At 40.5% G+C, this 14,099-nt stretch overlaps 1 protein-coding gene and 1 long non-coding RNA gene across 2 annotated transcripts in view; one reads left to right on the top strand and one right to left on the bottom strand.

Moving 5' to 3' along the window:
* LOC148040346 (dynein-1-beta heavy chain, flagellar inner arm I1 complex-like) overlaps positions 1–14,099 on the bottom strand; it is a 288,628-nt gene that overhangs the window by 19,683 nt on the left and 254,846 nt on the right. The window contains exons 49-54 of the mRNA XM_087698625.1: positions 3,196–3,408; positions 2,728–2,950; positions 1,920–2,225; positions 1,696–1,800; positions 1,381–1,496; positions 598–703 (exon numbers count right to left, since the gene is read on the bottom strand). Coding sequence (XP_087554751.1) covers positions 598–703; positions 1,381–1,496; positions 1,696–1,800; positions 1,920–2,225; positions 2,728–2,950; positions 3,196–3,408 — 1,069 coding nt within the window. The remainder of the gene's footprint in view (positions 1–597; positions 704–1,380; positions 1,497–1,695; positions 1,801–1,919; positions 2,226–2,727; positions 2,951–3,195; positions 3,409–14,099) is intronic.
* LOC148040347 (uncharacterized) overlaps positions 1–14,099 on the top strand; it is a 30,576-nt gene that overhangs the window by 14,753 nt on the left and 1,724 nt on the right. The gene's annotated exons all lie outside the window — the stretch shown is intronic.

Here is a 14,099-nt window from a genome sequence, read left to right on the forward strand (position 1 = left end):
TGCACTCACATCTTTGTGTGCAGAACATATTTTCCTTTGTTTATGCTTCTCTTTTCTCCTTGTGGGCTTGACAATCTACCAAAGACCAGTCTATTCAATGGTTGTGTTCACTTGAACATAAGTCTCTCTGTTCAGTAATATAATTCAATTCAGTTGTTCCACCACAAAAAGAGAAATGTGGATGTGTCTCTTACATTGGGCCACGTTATACAGCATATGCAGATTAAGTGGATATATGTTAATGATGGCCCATGAGCGAACCATTTGGATCAACGTATTAGTGTCTTCGGCTTTAGCTCATGCCAAATAGTACATCACTATTTCATTCTTTCTGAGATGTGACATCTTTAACCTTCGGTTAACAAAGCAGGGACAACCTTTATGTGGTATAGTCTTTGTGATGGGGGACTGAGTTGTTTATCTACAACTTTTATGTCTTTGTGACTGCAGGCTAAGAGTCCTTGTATGCATCATTTATAAGCTATAGGCTATGCAAATTCCCATCATCTGAGACTATGAGGATGTATCCAGTGGCAAAATTTGAAGTCTCTCCAAAACATGAACATAAAGGACACGATACACAAGAATAGTTTATACCTCCAAGTCATCTGATTCTTTTTGAAGTGCCTCTTTGGAAGCTAAAGACCGGTCGTATTTGTCTTTGAGAGCTTGGACTTTTTTTCGGACTTCATCCAACTTGCCCCTGGTGTTGCAGCACAAAAAACGTTAAACAAAAAATAAGAGAAGTGCAAGAAAGATTCATTGAATTGTTAAATATGAACTTAAAACATTATGTTCAAGTTCTGATGTCCTTAAATTGATTTGTCTTTTTGAATATGCAGCTCAATGGTCGATACAGTGTGATGTAGTGACTGTACACATAACCATGTGGACGGTCTTGGTCTTGATTATGAACTACCCTTAGAGAAAGTTATAGGTGAAGCTAACTTACTTTTTGAGTACAGTATTGCTTGTGCTGTTATCCAAGGCCCACAGAGGACAAGCTAATGCTTTATGGCTAACCCCTTGAATGCTACAGTATACCTCTAGGACATGTTTGGCCGAAAGCTCTTGAAATTCCTTCAATAACGCTTTAAGAAAGAATGGACACTTAGAGTGCATTTGTCTGGCCCACTCTCCCTAGGCCCAAGATTGAATATGAGGACTTTTAGCTGCCTTGTAACTCTCCTGCCCCTCTTACACTTTGTATTCTTGGCAGAAATTTGTAGACCTCTAGAATTTATCCAATCGAAGGGCCTTTTTTTTATAGGGAAACAACTATTTCGTCTCTACTGTCTCTTACTGTTTGGTTTCATTGTATGAGTTGCATATTTCAACCGTTGGGTAATTTTTTGTTATGTTCAAAATCTTAATTCTCACCTGGCTTCTTGAAGTGCAGCTTCTTTTTTTTGAAGAGTATCTTGAGCAGCTTTAAGCTTTGCCTTTTTTGGTGCTACCTCTTTATTTACATGCCCATAAACTTCCATTGCACGTACCTATGAGGAATGAAATAAAAATGTGACATGCAAACACTAGTGTCTCTGAATGTCGAAATAACATGTAAATGCTGTGTATAATCTGGTTCGGTTCACAGTGGAAATAGAAAGATATGATTGGCAAATTAAGCTTAAGATAATGTATCCTGTTTTGTACTTTTTGAGATATTAAAGAAGATGCAGGAGTTTTGCTTCTTACCCAAAGGCACAAACCGCGTGCTGCTCCTGAAACTTTGCCAACAGCCTCTGGAGTAAATTCAGGATCAGATGTGTATTTGTTTATCTTCTTTAGAACAGAATCAACCTGAATACAGTATCAACTGTGTAAGATCAAGCTTGCAAAATCTTCTTATGATGCTGAATGTGATGAAATGCTAGAATTTCCTGAAGAACCCATGAAAAGCGAATTGATACACCAATTACCAGTTGGTCCTTGTCGTACTTCAATAGATTTGTCAGAAATGAAGGATCTCCTAGAACCTTTTTGGCTTCTTCCCATGTAGGGGGTCTTTTCAGGACAGTCATTACTGCTCCCAGGGTCAATTCAACCAGAGCAGGTGGTTTGGCATAAGCTTTGACTTCACTCAAATCCTTTTTAGTCAAAACATTTAACGCTTCTTCAGCTGCAAGCAATGCTGGTAAAGCTTTGTCAAGATCTTGCTGACAATCATAAGCGATAGCATTGCAAACTTTGGCTTCCTTCTCAATTTTTGCGGCCTCTTCATTAACCTGGTACAGCACAAAAGATTTAAGTTTTTGGCATTGAGATTAAGCTGTTCATTAGCTGTGACCATGTGTAAATTCTCCAGCGTTAGATTAGCAGTGATGATGGTTTAATTTCAATAGTTGAGAAGCGCAGCAGCATTATTGGAAGGAAAATTTTTCTGAAATAAGGCATCTTTGCCCTCCCCTCTTCCCTTCAGTTGAGTGTCAAATGGTTAGAAAGTGGCCTGCTATGATTTAACAGTGCTAACCAAGTGGAAGAGCTGTCACTCTTAGGATAAGAGTGACTCTGTGGGATAACAAGTCGATCAAAACATCTTAGGAAAGGCTTAGCACCTTGATACCGGATTTGATATAACTTGTGGTAATACTGTTTAATGTACAGGCAACATCTTTACGTATCATTTGTAAATATCGACAGTAAAAAGGCATATCCATATGGTGTTTCTCCTACCGTGGAAAGAAATGAGAGGAATGTTGCTAACAGACCATTAAAGAAAGAACTTGCCTGTCTTTCCTGCTCATCAATCACACGCTTTTCCTGAACTATTTCTACAAGAATTTCCTCACATTCCCGTTTTGCTTTTGCAACTACTTCCTTTTTCTCTTGGCATACGACTTGCATCTTTCCTACTTGTTCACGTGTTTCATTCAGTGTATGAAGCCCTCCCTTCAACTTGGCAGCACTGTCCTCCAGTTGTTGCTTCTTTTCTGCTAACAATTTTCTATATCTGCATGCAAAAGATGCATGGTCAAGCTGTGTGCTGTATATGAGGAGGGCCTATTTAATATGTTTACACCATGAGTTGCAAGCCTGTAATGTCTAGACAGAAAGATAGGACTTTAGAAGATGAAAATTTGGATGAGAGGTTGCTTGCAGGTTATAACAGGTCAACTATCTACATTTAGTCAACAGTCTGAAATTGTTGTATTTCCTACTTGGACATGCAATGATATAAAACTTTACAATGATTACCCTTTTGCAAAATCAAGGTAACTTGTAGGTGTCACGTAGTTGTGCCTCTTCAGCTGTGCAAGCATTTTAGCTGACATGGCTGATACAGATTTGTGGATGGTGACAAACAGCTTGCATACCTTTGCTTTTGCATCTAAGGAGCCCACATTTTTTTCATCTGCCATTAACTTAACAGCTACCTCATGAAGAGCATCTTCTGGCCAATCCAGGAACCTGAATATGGATATCATCAGATATGTATATGTACTACTAGAACTTAATTGAAGGAGCAGGGAGTATGGACATTTTACATTAAACAAAATTTCTTTTAACTTCAAGTGTATAGCAACTTGTACCTGTGCCCACGTGGCCAGCACATAATATGTTCCATCTTGACACCTATGGTGAACCTCAGTTGGAGGCCACCTTAGGGAGAGCTTGAAGCTCTCCTCTCTCCCTTGTTAAAAATGCAGCAGCAAAGGAAGAAGAAAGAGGAGAATCAAAGGAACAAGAAGATGCCGCTGCTGCAGCTCTGTGCTGACGATTTGTAATGTCTCTGTCATCCCTTTGCAATATGGGCATATTCTCCTAAGGAGATTAATAACTAGTTTACAGTTCTTACCTTTTCAAGGTTCGAGGACAGATACAGACACTGGAATGGACATGATCTCTAGAGGAGATTAATAACTACTCGCAGTTTCAGATCCTCTTACTTTGCAATCAGAGAGAATGGCATGTCAAGCTAAAAAAAGATACATTACACATTCAAGCTTCATTAGCTCTTTAAAACAGGCCCATAACTCACTGACTACCAAAGTTTTTGTCCCATAAGCCAAAACTGTAGTTTTGGGAGGAGCCTCATCTATAAATAGGAGGCTGCCCAACCACTCTCCTCATCCCTTTTTACAGGTTCCAACAATCTTCAGCCCATGCCATGCACTGGCTGTTCAGCCCTTGCGAACTCCTACCATGTCTACATCAGCATTTGGTGCCCTCTCCACTGCTGCATTATTAGCGGTTTGCTGATGCCAGCATCGATCTCATCTCAGTGACCTGTTCAGCCTGTGTTTTTGTCTTCTGCAGCCAGGCAACAGTTTGCTGATCACATTCTACGTGTTGGACAGCTTCTTCAACTGCTGCAGCACCTGTCTTGCTGTTCCGAATTGCCACCCTTCCCATTCAGCCCTGGCAGACAGTTGCGTTTGCAGCCTAATCAGATGTTTCTGCTGCCATATTGCTCCTGGTGGCCACGTTCATCTTTGACACACTCCCACAGGCTGTGCTTTTGATGCCTGCTCATTTTGCACAGCTCTGATTGGTGGTTACAGCCCTCGGGGTCCATTTGGTGGATGCCACTCTCCAACTACTCCTTTAGCCCACTCCCATGAGAGTCATCGCCAATTGGCTGTTGGACAGCCCTGCCTTTGAGCATCTTGCACACTTTCATTCATGTACAATATTCATTCATGTACAATATTCATTCATTACTTCAAAGTTTATCTTTCTTCTCTGTTTGCAGTTTGCGTTTTTGTTGTAGTTATGTTTTGGTTGTGTTCGCACATTTTGTGTTTTCTCCTCGCAAACCCTAGCATATCTTCACATGGTATTAGAGCCGGTGCTCTTTTAAAGAGTATCTTGTGGCTATCATGGAGGCTTGGTTTGTGTGAGATACATAGGTGTCTCCACCACTAGAGACCTTTAGGAGACATTGTAGCCTCAATGAGGAGGACAACACATCATCTCTTTCTTCTTCTTGGCCAAATGTAGGGCTCACGACGGAAGCGGTGTTAAATGAATTCTTGTGTATCAAATATTCTTGCCTCTCTCGAGGGACATAGTGGGAGCCTTATGCACCGCTCAGGATTAGTTGGTGAGGTTGGCTAGCTCTCCAGGACATGCTACATTTGGGGTGATTGGCAACCCAACTTCTTCATCAGAGCCAAGCCCAGTGTCAAGTTCATATAATTCTTTTGAGTCATATGAAACAAAACCCTTCTCTTTCTTTTGGTGTGCATGATCTCGAACATGAAAGATTCTATTGTATTATCGTCAATAGAGAAGGCTCTAGACAGACATACATAAGCTATACTTGACATTTCATCCTTTGTTTCATTTGATCATGGAGTTGGCATGGCTGATTCACAATTCTCTCCCATCCCACCCTCTTCTTCGAATTCTCTTTCATTTGCTTTCAATAGCTTAGGATTACATTCCACATTTGCATCTAGCACAACTCTAGTCACTATGGCCAAGAATACCTTTATGAAGATAAAACTTGTTTTAATGGGTCGACTTTCACCATTTGGTCTAACATTATGCCACAAGTGCCGAGTCTAAGGGTCTTTGGAATCTAGTAGTTGGTCTTGCAGACCCTTGACTAGCTTTTGATCAATGGAAAGTTCATAATACTGTAACAAATGTCGAGTTAATGTAGGGTTTACTTCTAGAGTTTCACATATAATTACAAACATTTTTCCCTAGTATTCGATCATTGGAGTTATCCTCCTTGACTACTATGTGTGAGACATAATTGTGAGGTACGAAAGATATGGTTGGGTACGGTACGATAATGTAAAGTACTAAATGACATCTTAAGATTTTAAAAGGTACAATATGATATTAGTATGTAAAAAATATTAACGTGATTGAAAAAAACTGTAAATAATAGAACACATGCTTAAAGTCAAAATACCAATGCCATTACAAAATAAGATGAATATTGGTTAAAAGCCTAGGCTCTTGTGTTTGTATGCGCAATATGTGATACAACTAGTACATACATGGAACATAGTGGATACAATGATACAAAAGGAGAGAGGCCTACGATGAGACGTCACTATCATCATCATCATCATCAAAACTGTTCGAGTGCTCATCAAGAGTAAAGATGACTCCTTGAAATTGGATGGTGAGACACTTCTATACTCATCTTGATTGATGAGGTTACCCCCATTATCATCAAATGATGTCTCCCTAGGCAATGGTTGTGTAGGTGGAGGAGACGGGGATGGTTATCATGAGGCGCTTGACAAGAGCTACTAGAGCTTTGCCTCACATATGTTTGCAAGCCACTCGAACCATGTCTCCTTGATGTTGGAGGGGGCTGAATGACTATGCTCTTGCTGCCTCCTACTCAAACTCCTTGCCCATGAGCATGCTGATTGCAAGTGTCACAAGAATCTGTTGCTATAAGCTCTCTATAGAGCTCTACAAAGATCATCTCCCTCTCCTCATCTACCTCTTGATATACACTTGCAAGTCTCGCCCATCAACTTGAATGTATCAACATTCACTTATACAATGCACATAAGATTATAAATATTAAATTGTAAAGTATAAAGTTTGAAACAACAGATTAAAACTTGACTTATCATTTTGAATTGATGAATCATGATTTAAATTTTGCGGTTAAGTGTTTATGTGTTTTGGACTACCCATGCTCATCATATCCCTCATCATGTGTACATTAGTGCAGCAATAGACTAGCCGCTTTAATGTTGTGTGCTAAGCTAATTGTGAATCTTCGTGTGATTGAGAGGATAGACACTCCAGTTTCTCTCACATGCACCCAAAGAGCAATCTTGAGTAAGGATTCTCATGGCCAAGGGCTAAAGAGTCTCCAGTGTGTATCTAAAATTTTGCCACCAAAAGAGAGGCTTCACAAGTGATTCTCTCCTCCAACAAGTGGAAAAAGCATATGCTATATTCTAGCTCCTCTAGCACTGAATTGTGGTCAACTATGTGGACCACGAGTCAAATATGCAAGTTGGTATGAGCAGAGCTCTCTATTGTTCACGATTGCTGATGACTTGTAGGTCGGACATACCAATATTGCAAAATCGTGGACGGGCATATGTATCCATGCCTATCTCCTCTGTAGAACATGTGCATGCTCTCTCTCTGTAATCACCATGCAAGCATGTGTCTCTATTGATGCCTTGCTCTAAAGAAGCGAACGAGAAGGCCCATGGTGGATTCCTGTAATCACTCATATACAACATTCTATAAAAGGGAGTTACGACAATGACAATGGCATGGACTTTCTGCCAAAACTGGTCATTGAGGCACAAGCACTGCATGGCTTTGGCCTTCTCTATCTCAAGCTCATTCAACTCATTCCATAGAGTGTATACCACTGTTTGGCGTAGGGCACGCTTAAGCAACAACCATATGTGAGTAAACCGAGTTGAAGTGGGCTTCTTCCACTCGAGTGTGCTATGCTCGCAATACATCGCAAGCACCTTTAACTTTATTGTGAAGTTGACAATTGATATAGCTTTGTGGAATACCCTCTTCATGCTGGGTATAAAGGCCCTTTGTTACACTTCCCGTGTATATATTTACTTGTATATGTGAACGCATCCTTACGGGTGTAAGTGTACTGTACTCTAAGTATAAATACATTCTTTTATTCTTTGTGTGTACCACATTGGTATACACCTTACTTACGTTTTTGCTCTCTTTGCACTCTATACTGCTGCACACCCTTCAGTCTTGCTGCGCACACCCCCTTTAAACTATTATTAGAGCTTCGATCACGGTGTGCGTGCTTCTTGGAGTAGTCTGTGTGAGTCAAATCCAGCTCATTCGGCACAAGAAAATCATTAGGTCATCGCTTTCTAGGTCACATGTAGTGGATTGTTAGTTGACAGGCCAGAAACCCTAAATCTAGTACATACATAGGTCGGTTTTTGCTCAAGCAAGTAGGCACAAGTCGTTTTTGCTCAAATAGATAGTCAAACCCTAAAATTAGACAAATGACAGCTAGTAGTACCTTTTGGAACAATGCGATAGCTGTTAGGCCCTCTTCTAGTGATGTGGCAACCCTGCTGTCAATTTTGGACTGACATTCATTAAATCTGGAGCAATCTCTGGACATTATAGCAGTCAGTCCTTTTGGTAAGTATAAGAGCCAGGTTAATGCACTAAAAAGATAGTTGAATTCAGCCTTCTCTATGAAGGATTTGGGTCATCTGAACACATTTTGGGCATGCGTGTAATGAGAGATAGAGAGCAATGACTCTTATTTCTCTCACAAGAAAAGTACATTAGCAAAGTACTTGATAGGTTTTCTATGGCTGATTGGCGTACCATTACCACCATAGGCTAAGCTTAGCAAAGTAGATTGCCTAAAAAATGATAAGGCAGCTAGTACTATGAAGGGTGTTTCCTATACTTTAGCTTGTGGGTCACTCATGTATACTATGGTTGTCACTAGACCTGATATTGCACATGTAGTAGGAGTTGTGAGTAGGTTTATGTCAATTAGATCTACAGGGATATTATGATGCAAACATAGCAAGCGACTTAGATACTTGTACATCTACTAGCAGATACATTTTCATCTTGACTGGTGGGGCAGTTTCATGGTACTATAGATTGCAAAAGATAGTAGCATTCTCTATCATTGAGACTGAATATATTTCAACCATTGATGCTTCGAAAGAAGCTATTTGGCTTGGCTGTTTGGTCAAGGATTTCGGGCTGTCCACCAGAACACCTGTACTTGGATGTGATAGCTAGAGTGCTATATGCTTGGCTAAGAATGCAATATTTTGTGCATGTACCAAACATATTGATGTGTGGTACCATTTTATTAGATAGGTCCTAGATGATGGTCCAATTACATTGACTAAGATCAAAACACATGATAACTCTACAGATGTTCTCACTTAGTTTTGCAAAGGCTCAATATGAGCATTGCATTAGATTGGTGGGAGTTGGTTAAAGGTTCACTCCAGATATTTAACTAGGAGGTTGTTGGGTGTAAAGAGCCTTCGTTACGCTTCTCGTGTATGTATTTACTTGTACATGTGAACACACACTTGCAAGTGTAAGTAGATTGTACCCTAAGTGTAAATACATTCTTTTATTCTTTGTCTGTATCACACTGGTAGATACCCTACTCACGTTTTTGCTCTCTCTACACTCTCTATTGCTGCACACTGCACTCTTGTTGCACACATCCCCTTTACTTCATCCACTTGACTTGCACATGGAGTCCACACAATCGTAGGAAACTTGGCCTCAAGTAAATAGCCCATCTGTCTCGACAATTGGATGCATTGTGGGTAACAACTTGCACCACATTTGAAGGGTCCACCTAGAATCACAAATTACAATACTTAAAAAGAGAATGAGAGAGTTGAGCCTCAAAGATTCAAGGAGAGAGAGAGAGAGAGAGAGAGAGAGAGAGAGAGAGAGAGAGAGAGAGAGAGAGAGAGAGAGAGGGACTGGGATCTTGCAGGCCGCCTGAGTCTGGAAAAGGCCTCCACTAATCAGGTGTATCATCTTCTTGTTCAAGATCACCAATGGCTGGGAGAGAAAGCTAACACTGTTTGGGGACTGCGGAAATCGCTGTCATGGTGGCACAAAACGCTGATGGAGGGCTGGCAAAACAAGACACCTTTCAAATGCAAGGTTTTTCTTTGGCGGGTAATGATTGGTGGTCTTCCTCTGGCCTCGGCCCTTGCCAAGCGTCGCATCTCGAATGGCAATTGTTTCTTCTGTACCACACCGGCGGAATCGGCCCGACATCGTTTTCTCTCTTGCCCGCTCGCCAAGAATATCTGGTCACTCTTGTCGCACATTTGGCGCGCGGTGGTGGGATCCTCGCTAACTCCTTTCGATTGGGTTTTTGTGCGCCCGATGTATTCCGCACCGCCACAGTTGCATGAGAAGATCTTATTTCACTTTTTCAGATATTGGGGATGCTGGCACATTTGGACAACGCGCAATGCTTTTCTCTTTGATTCGGCCTCTAATGTACCCCGACATATTGCCAGGCTTAAAGGGCTCTTGCATTGGCAGCTGGATATCATCCGACACTCCGACTTGCTCCCTCGAGAGGATTTGCATCCGTAGCATATGGCAATTGCCTCTGGGTCGTTGCCATGATTGGTGTAACTTTTTCAGTGCATTACTACGGGGCTTCCCCACACGTTGGCCTAGGGCCCTCGTGTATCTTGTAATCAGAAAAAAGAGAGAGAGAGAGAAAGAGAAAACCTCTTCACATGATGGCTGTGTCATCATGTATCTTGTAATCCAGTAATCTTGTATTTTTTTTCGTAATTAATATAATTACCTTTTACGAAAAAAAAAAGAGATAGTGTTATGGCAAATCTCCTCTATGATGTCAGTGGACCTGGTTCTTCCGGATATTGCTGCTCCCTGGTTGGCGATTGTTCGCTCTACTCCAGTTGTTCCTTTTGTGTGATCTGTTAGTACTGTTCATGTAATAGGTTGTTCTGGTTGTTCTGAGAGCATGCAGGCCTCATGTAAATATTAGTTACACAGAGAGTGAGAGAGACAAAGTATGCCAACCTGATGATTTGATGTAATAGAAAGTAAGAGATACAGAGAGAATGTTGACTTGATGGTGTGATGTAAATATTCACTATCTAATTCAATTATCTTCACGAAAAAGAGAGAGAGAGAGAGAGTTCTCGAATCATGATCATTAAATTATAATTCATAGTATAAAGCTCATAATTATAAAAGGAACAAATTTAAAAAGACAATGCACACCTCAATAATAGCTTGTCGAATGTGGTGATAGATGAATGTGTCCATCATTTTCCTTCCTATCTTACTCTGTTTCTTACGATCACTCCATCCGTTGGTAAGAATGGAGAAACCATATTTTGTCCATCCGGTCCGAATAGGATCAAGGGCTTTATCAATCATCTCATTCTCTTCAATAACATTTTTCGTCCTTATGTCATTATATGTGACACCAGTCCATCCTTCACATGGACCTACATTGGCAATGGATTTTACCATCTTCCATTGCTCTTGCCCTAGGACGTTGAATACCAAGATTGCACTCAATCACTATGTGTGCAATCTCAATGTCCGCAAGTAATTACCTTTCTCTAAGAAAGACAACCGATCCACACACGTGGTCGGGTTCCGAGAGCTTGAGAGAGATGATTGCCTCTCCGGTGCCACATGAGTCTCTTCCCTACACATTTTCTTTGCCTTTTTTGCTTAATCTAGCTATCTTTAGCTTCTCGTGTAATTATATTAGTGTTTTCATCTCCCTTTCCAGTTGAGCATATTCGTAATGGCATTTACATATTGTCTCTCCAGTTGTACTCACTTTTCACCCTCCACCTCACATTACTCTTGAAACTCTTCATACTTCTTTTATCTGTCTTCCCTAGCCTTAAAGATTTTCAACTTCTTTTTTAAGTTGAAAGCTTGCCTGATTGCTTTTTGATGGCATGTCACATGGATCTCTTTTTCCCTCTCTAGTGTAGCTACAATAACTTTTCTTTTCTCATCTAGTTGGTCCTCTAATTCTTTCGATAGACCTTCGGATTCATGTGCGGGGCTCTGTGTATGTAGAGGTATTGAGGTTGATGATCCTTTCATCCTAGGCACTTTAGTTACTTTCTACTCTAATATATTGAAGACTCCCATTGGCAGTGAAATCTTGGGATTCATCACTAACATTGGTCATTGGTTGTAAGTAATTTTGAATTTCTACAATTCTTCAAAATTTATGCAAAATTTTTTGGGGCTTGTGCATTTAAAGGCATATTATGGGTGGTGATACTATACCTTTTGCTAGAGCCGGATGTGGATGTGGAGATGGCAACACCGATGGTGGAAGCCTCACTTGTATTGGTTGAAGATACGTCCACATTCAAATGCTTCCTCATGAGTAGGCATAGGGATTAGTGCCAATACACCGCTTCCTCCTCTAGTGGATCCCTGTCTCATCTTGGCAAAAATCTTGTCCGCTATGTTTTGAGGGATTTCCTTGCATGGAGCAACTTGGCCCCCCATCTTGGAAAGATGTTAGAGAAGTCGGGGTCACACCGTTTGTATAGCACTTTCCGCAATACTTGCACATCCAATGGTGGGAGTTGGACTTCTTTGTGTCCTCTAGATGGATGGCATGCAAATTGAAGGCCGATGGAGAGGGAGAGTGATATGGACAGAGGCAGAGTGAGAAGCTTTAAATTCCCCTTTGTTGTCTCTCACAAAACTAAGAAAATAAGACTTTTGTCAATTAAATGAGAGGACTTGAGATTCTATAGAAGACCTCCATTGCTGCTACAAAATGCCCAAAATTTTCAGCATATCAAAGCCAGATATCTCAAGAGGGTTTTTCAGGTCATGTTTGCACTTATTATTACTTGAGCCTAGATTTGGAAAAAAGAAAACAAAAACATGGTCACAAGATAGCTCTAGCCTTTGCTAGGAGAAGTTGAGGCAACAGTTTTTCTTCAGCAACTCATTGAAATTAGACTTGGGTCACACTACGGGATAGAAGAGTCATCTCCCTTGGAAGAGGTTTTCTTCACCAGTTGCTGATATGATAGGAAGGTGGTTTCCTTTCTTAGATCTAGCGGAGGATATTTAGAGAAAAAAGGCTTCAAAGCTATGATAGAGACAATTATCAGAGGGAGTCCCTAGGAGTGGAGGCTGGATATTAGACATGGATTGCTCTGTGTGTATAGAGAGGACATTCTTTGTGGGGTGATTGCTACCAGTGGAGTATGGTAGGCTCATGAGAGAGTATGTGTCAACACTTTGGAGGACTCTCAAGGGGACATTCTTTGTGGGGTGATTGCTACTAATGGAGGAGTATGGTAAGCTCAAGGGAGAGTATGTGCCAACACTTTGGAGGACACTTGTGGCCAATGCTTCTGCCCCAAGCTAAACATAACATAAATTATACTACATAAAATTAATATAGAAGTCAGAAAAAATGACCTGGAGATGAATGCATCTAAATGGTGAGGATGGTCAAGAAAGACAAAGTAAGATATTACAATGCCCAGTAATGAGGGAATCAAAAGGACAGCAAAAATTGCTGTTTATCAGATCTATATATGTTCCCAAGGGCAGCTCATTGGAAGCTGATGGTGGACAGGATGCAGGCAAGGATCTTATATTTTTCCATTTTTGCATGTTCCTCAAGAAGTCAAAATTCCCTCTATGTAGCAAACTAGAAAGGCAGCCAAAATAGGCTGTCGATAGACATGGCAAGATGATCACTTGAGATAGGAGCTTATCTCTTTCTGTCGAATAATGAGTGTAAATGAGACTAGGGAAATACTGATATAACAGGATATATAATGCATTGTTAAACAAATGCACATGTAAAAGCAACAAATGGAGTGCAGGAAGATTACTCGTGAGACACTTTCCTAAGGCCAGGCCATAACAAATGCTATTATATGTAGATAATTGAGAGAGCTATTTATGTATGGATGAAACTAACTAACATGTCACTCAAGATGCCTAAACTGTAAGATGCAAGTATCTACTGTTATTGACAGTATCAGCTTGAAAATAATGAAACAGGCAATCATACCTAAGAAAAGATGATGATAAGCACAGAATAATCCATGGAAATCAACATTAGCTATATGTTAGTTTCCCTATGGCCATCTCTTACCTGGCCTGTCAAAAAGTTACCTGTGAATAATGGGAATTGAACATTAAAATTAGCTAGATTTATGCCCAATCATTGGCCAAAAGCTGGTCTTTCCTCATGTAAACTGGCAAGGCCTGGAGGGAACTGGAGCACTTCTGGCAGAGGATATCTGAACGGACAGAGTGCTTAACAAGAACACTCTTCTATGAAAGACCGTCTCCAGTGGTCCTTGGCCGAGGTTGGCTCTTACCCCACATCCATTACTTCAATATCCAACCACTCCTTATTTTATCCAGATTTCAAATGCAGGATTATTGATGGAACAGAAACATATCTAGAGTGTTGAGACAACTAATATAGGTTTCCTAACAAGGGCAAACTTGATGAGTGCTACATGACTGTACAATGAGGTATGAATCAATCTTGACATGATACAGAAAGTTTAAAGTCGTGTAAAAACTGAGAGAAAATATGTTGTCTTAATTATCGATGGATCTCTTTCAATCTGGAAAGGTCAATGCAAAACTTATAC

The sequence above is a fragment of the Lygodium microphyllum genome, chromosome 2 (assembly GCF_053477565.2).
Source record: "Lygodium microphyllum isolate KBCC chromosome 2, Lygodium_microphyllum_v1.1.10, whole genome shotgun sequence".
Lineage (NCBI taxonomy): Eukaryota > Viridiplantae > Streptophyta > Polypodiopsida > Schizaeales > Lygodiaceae > Lygodium > Lygodium microphyllum.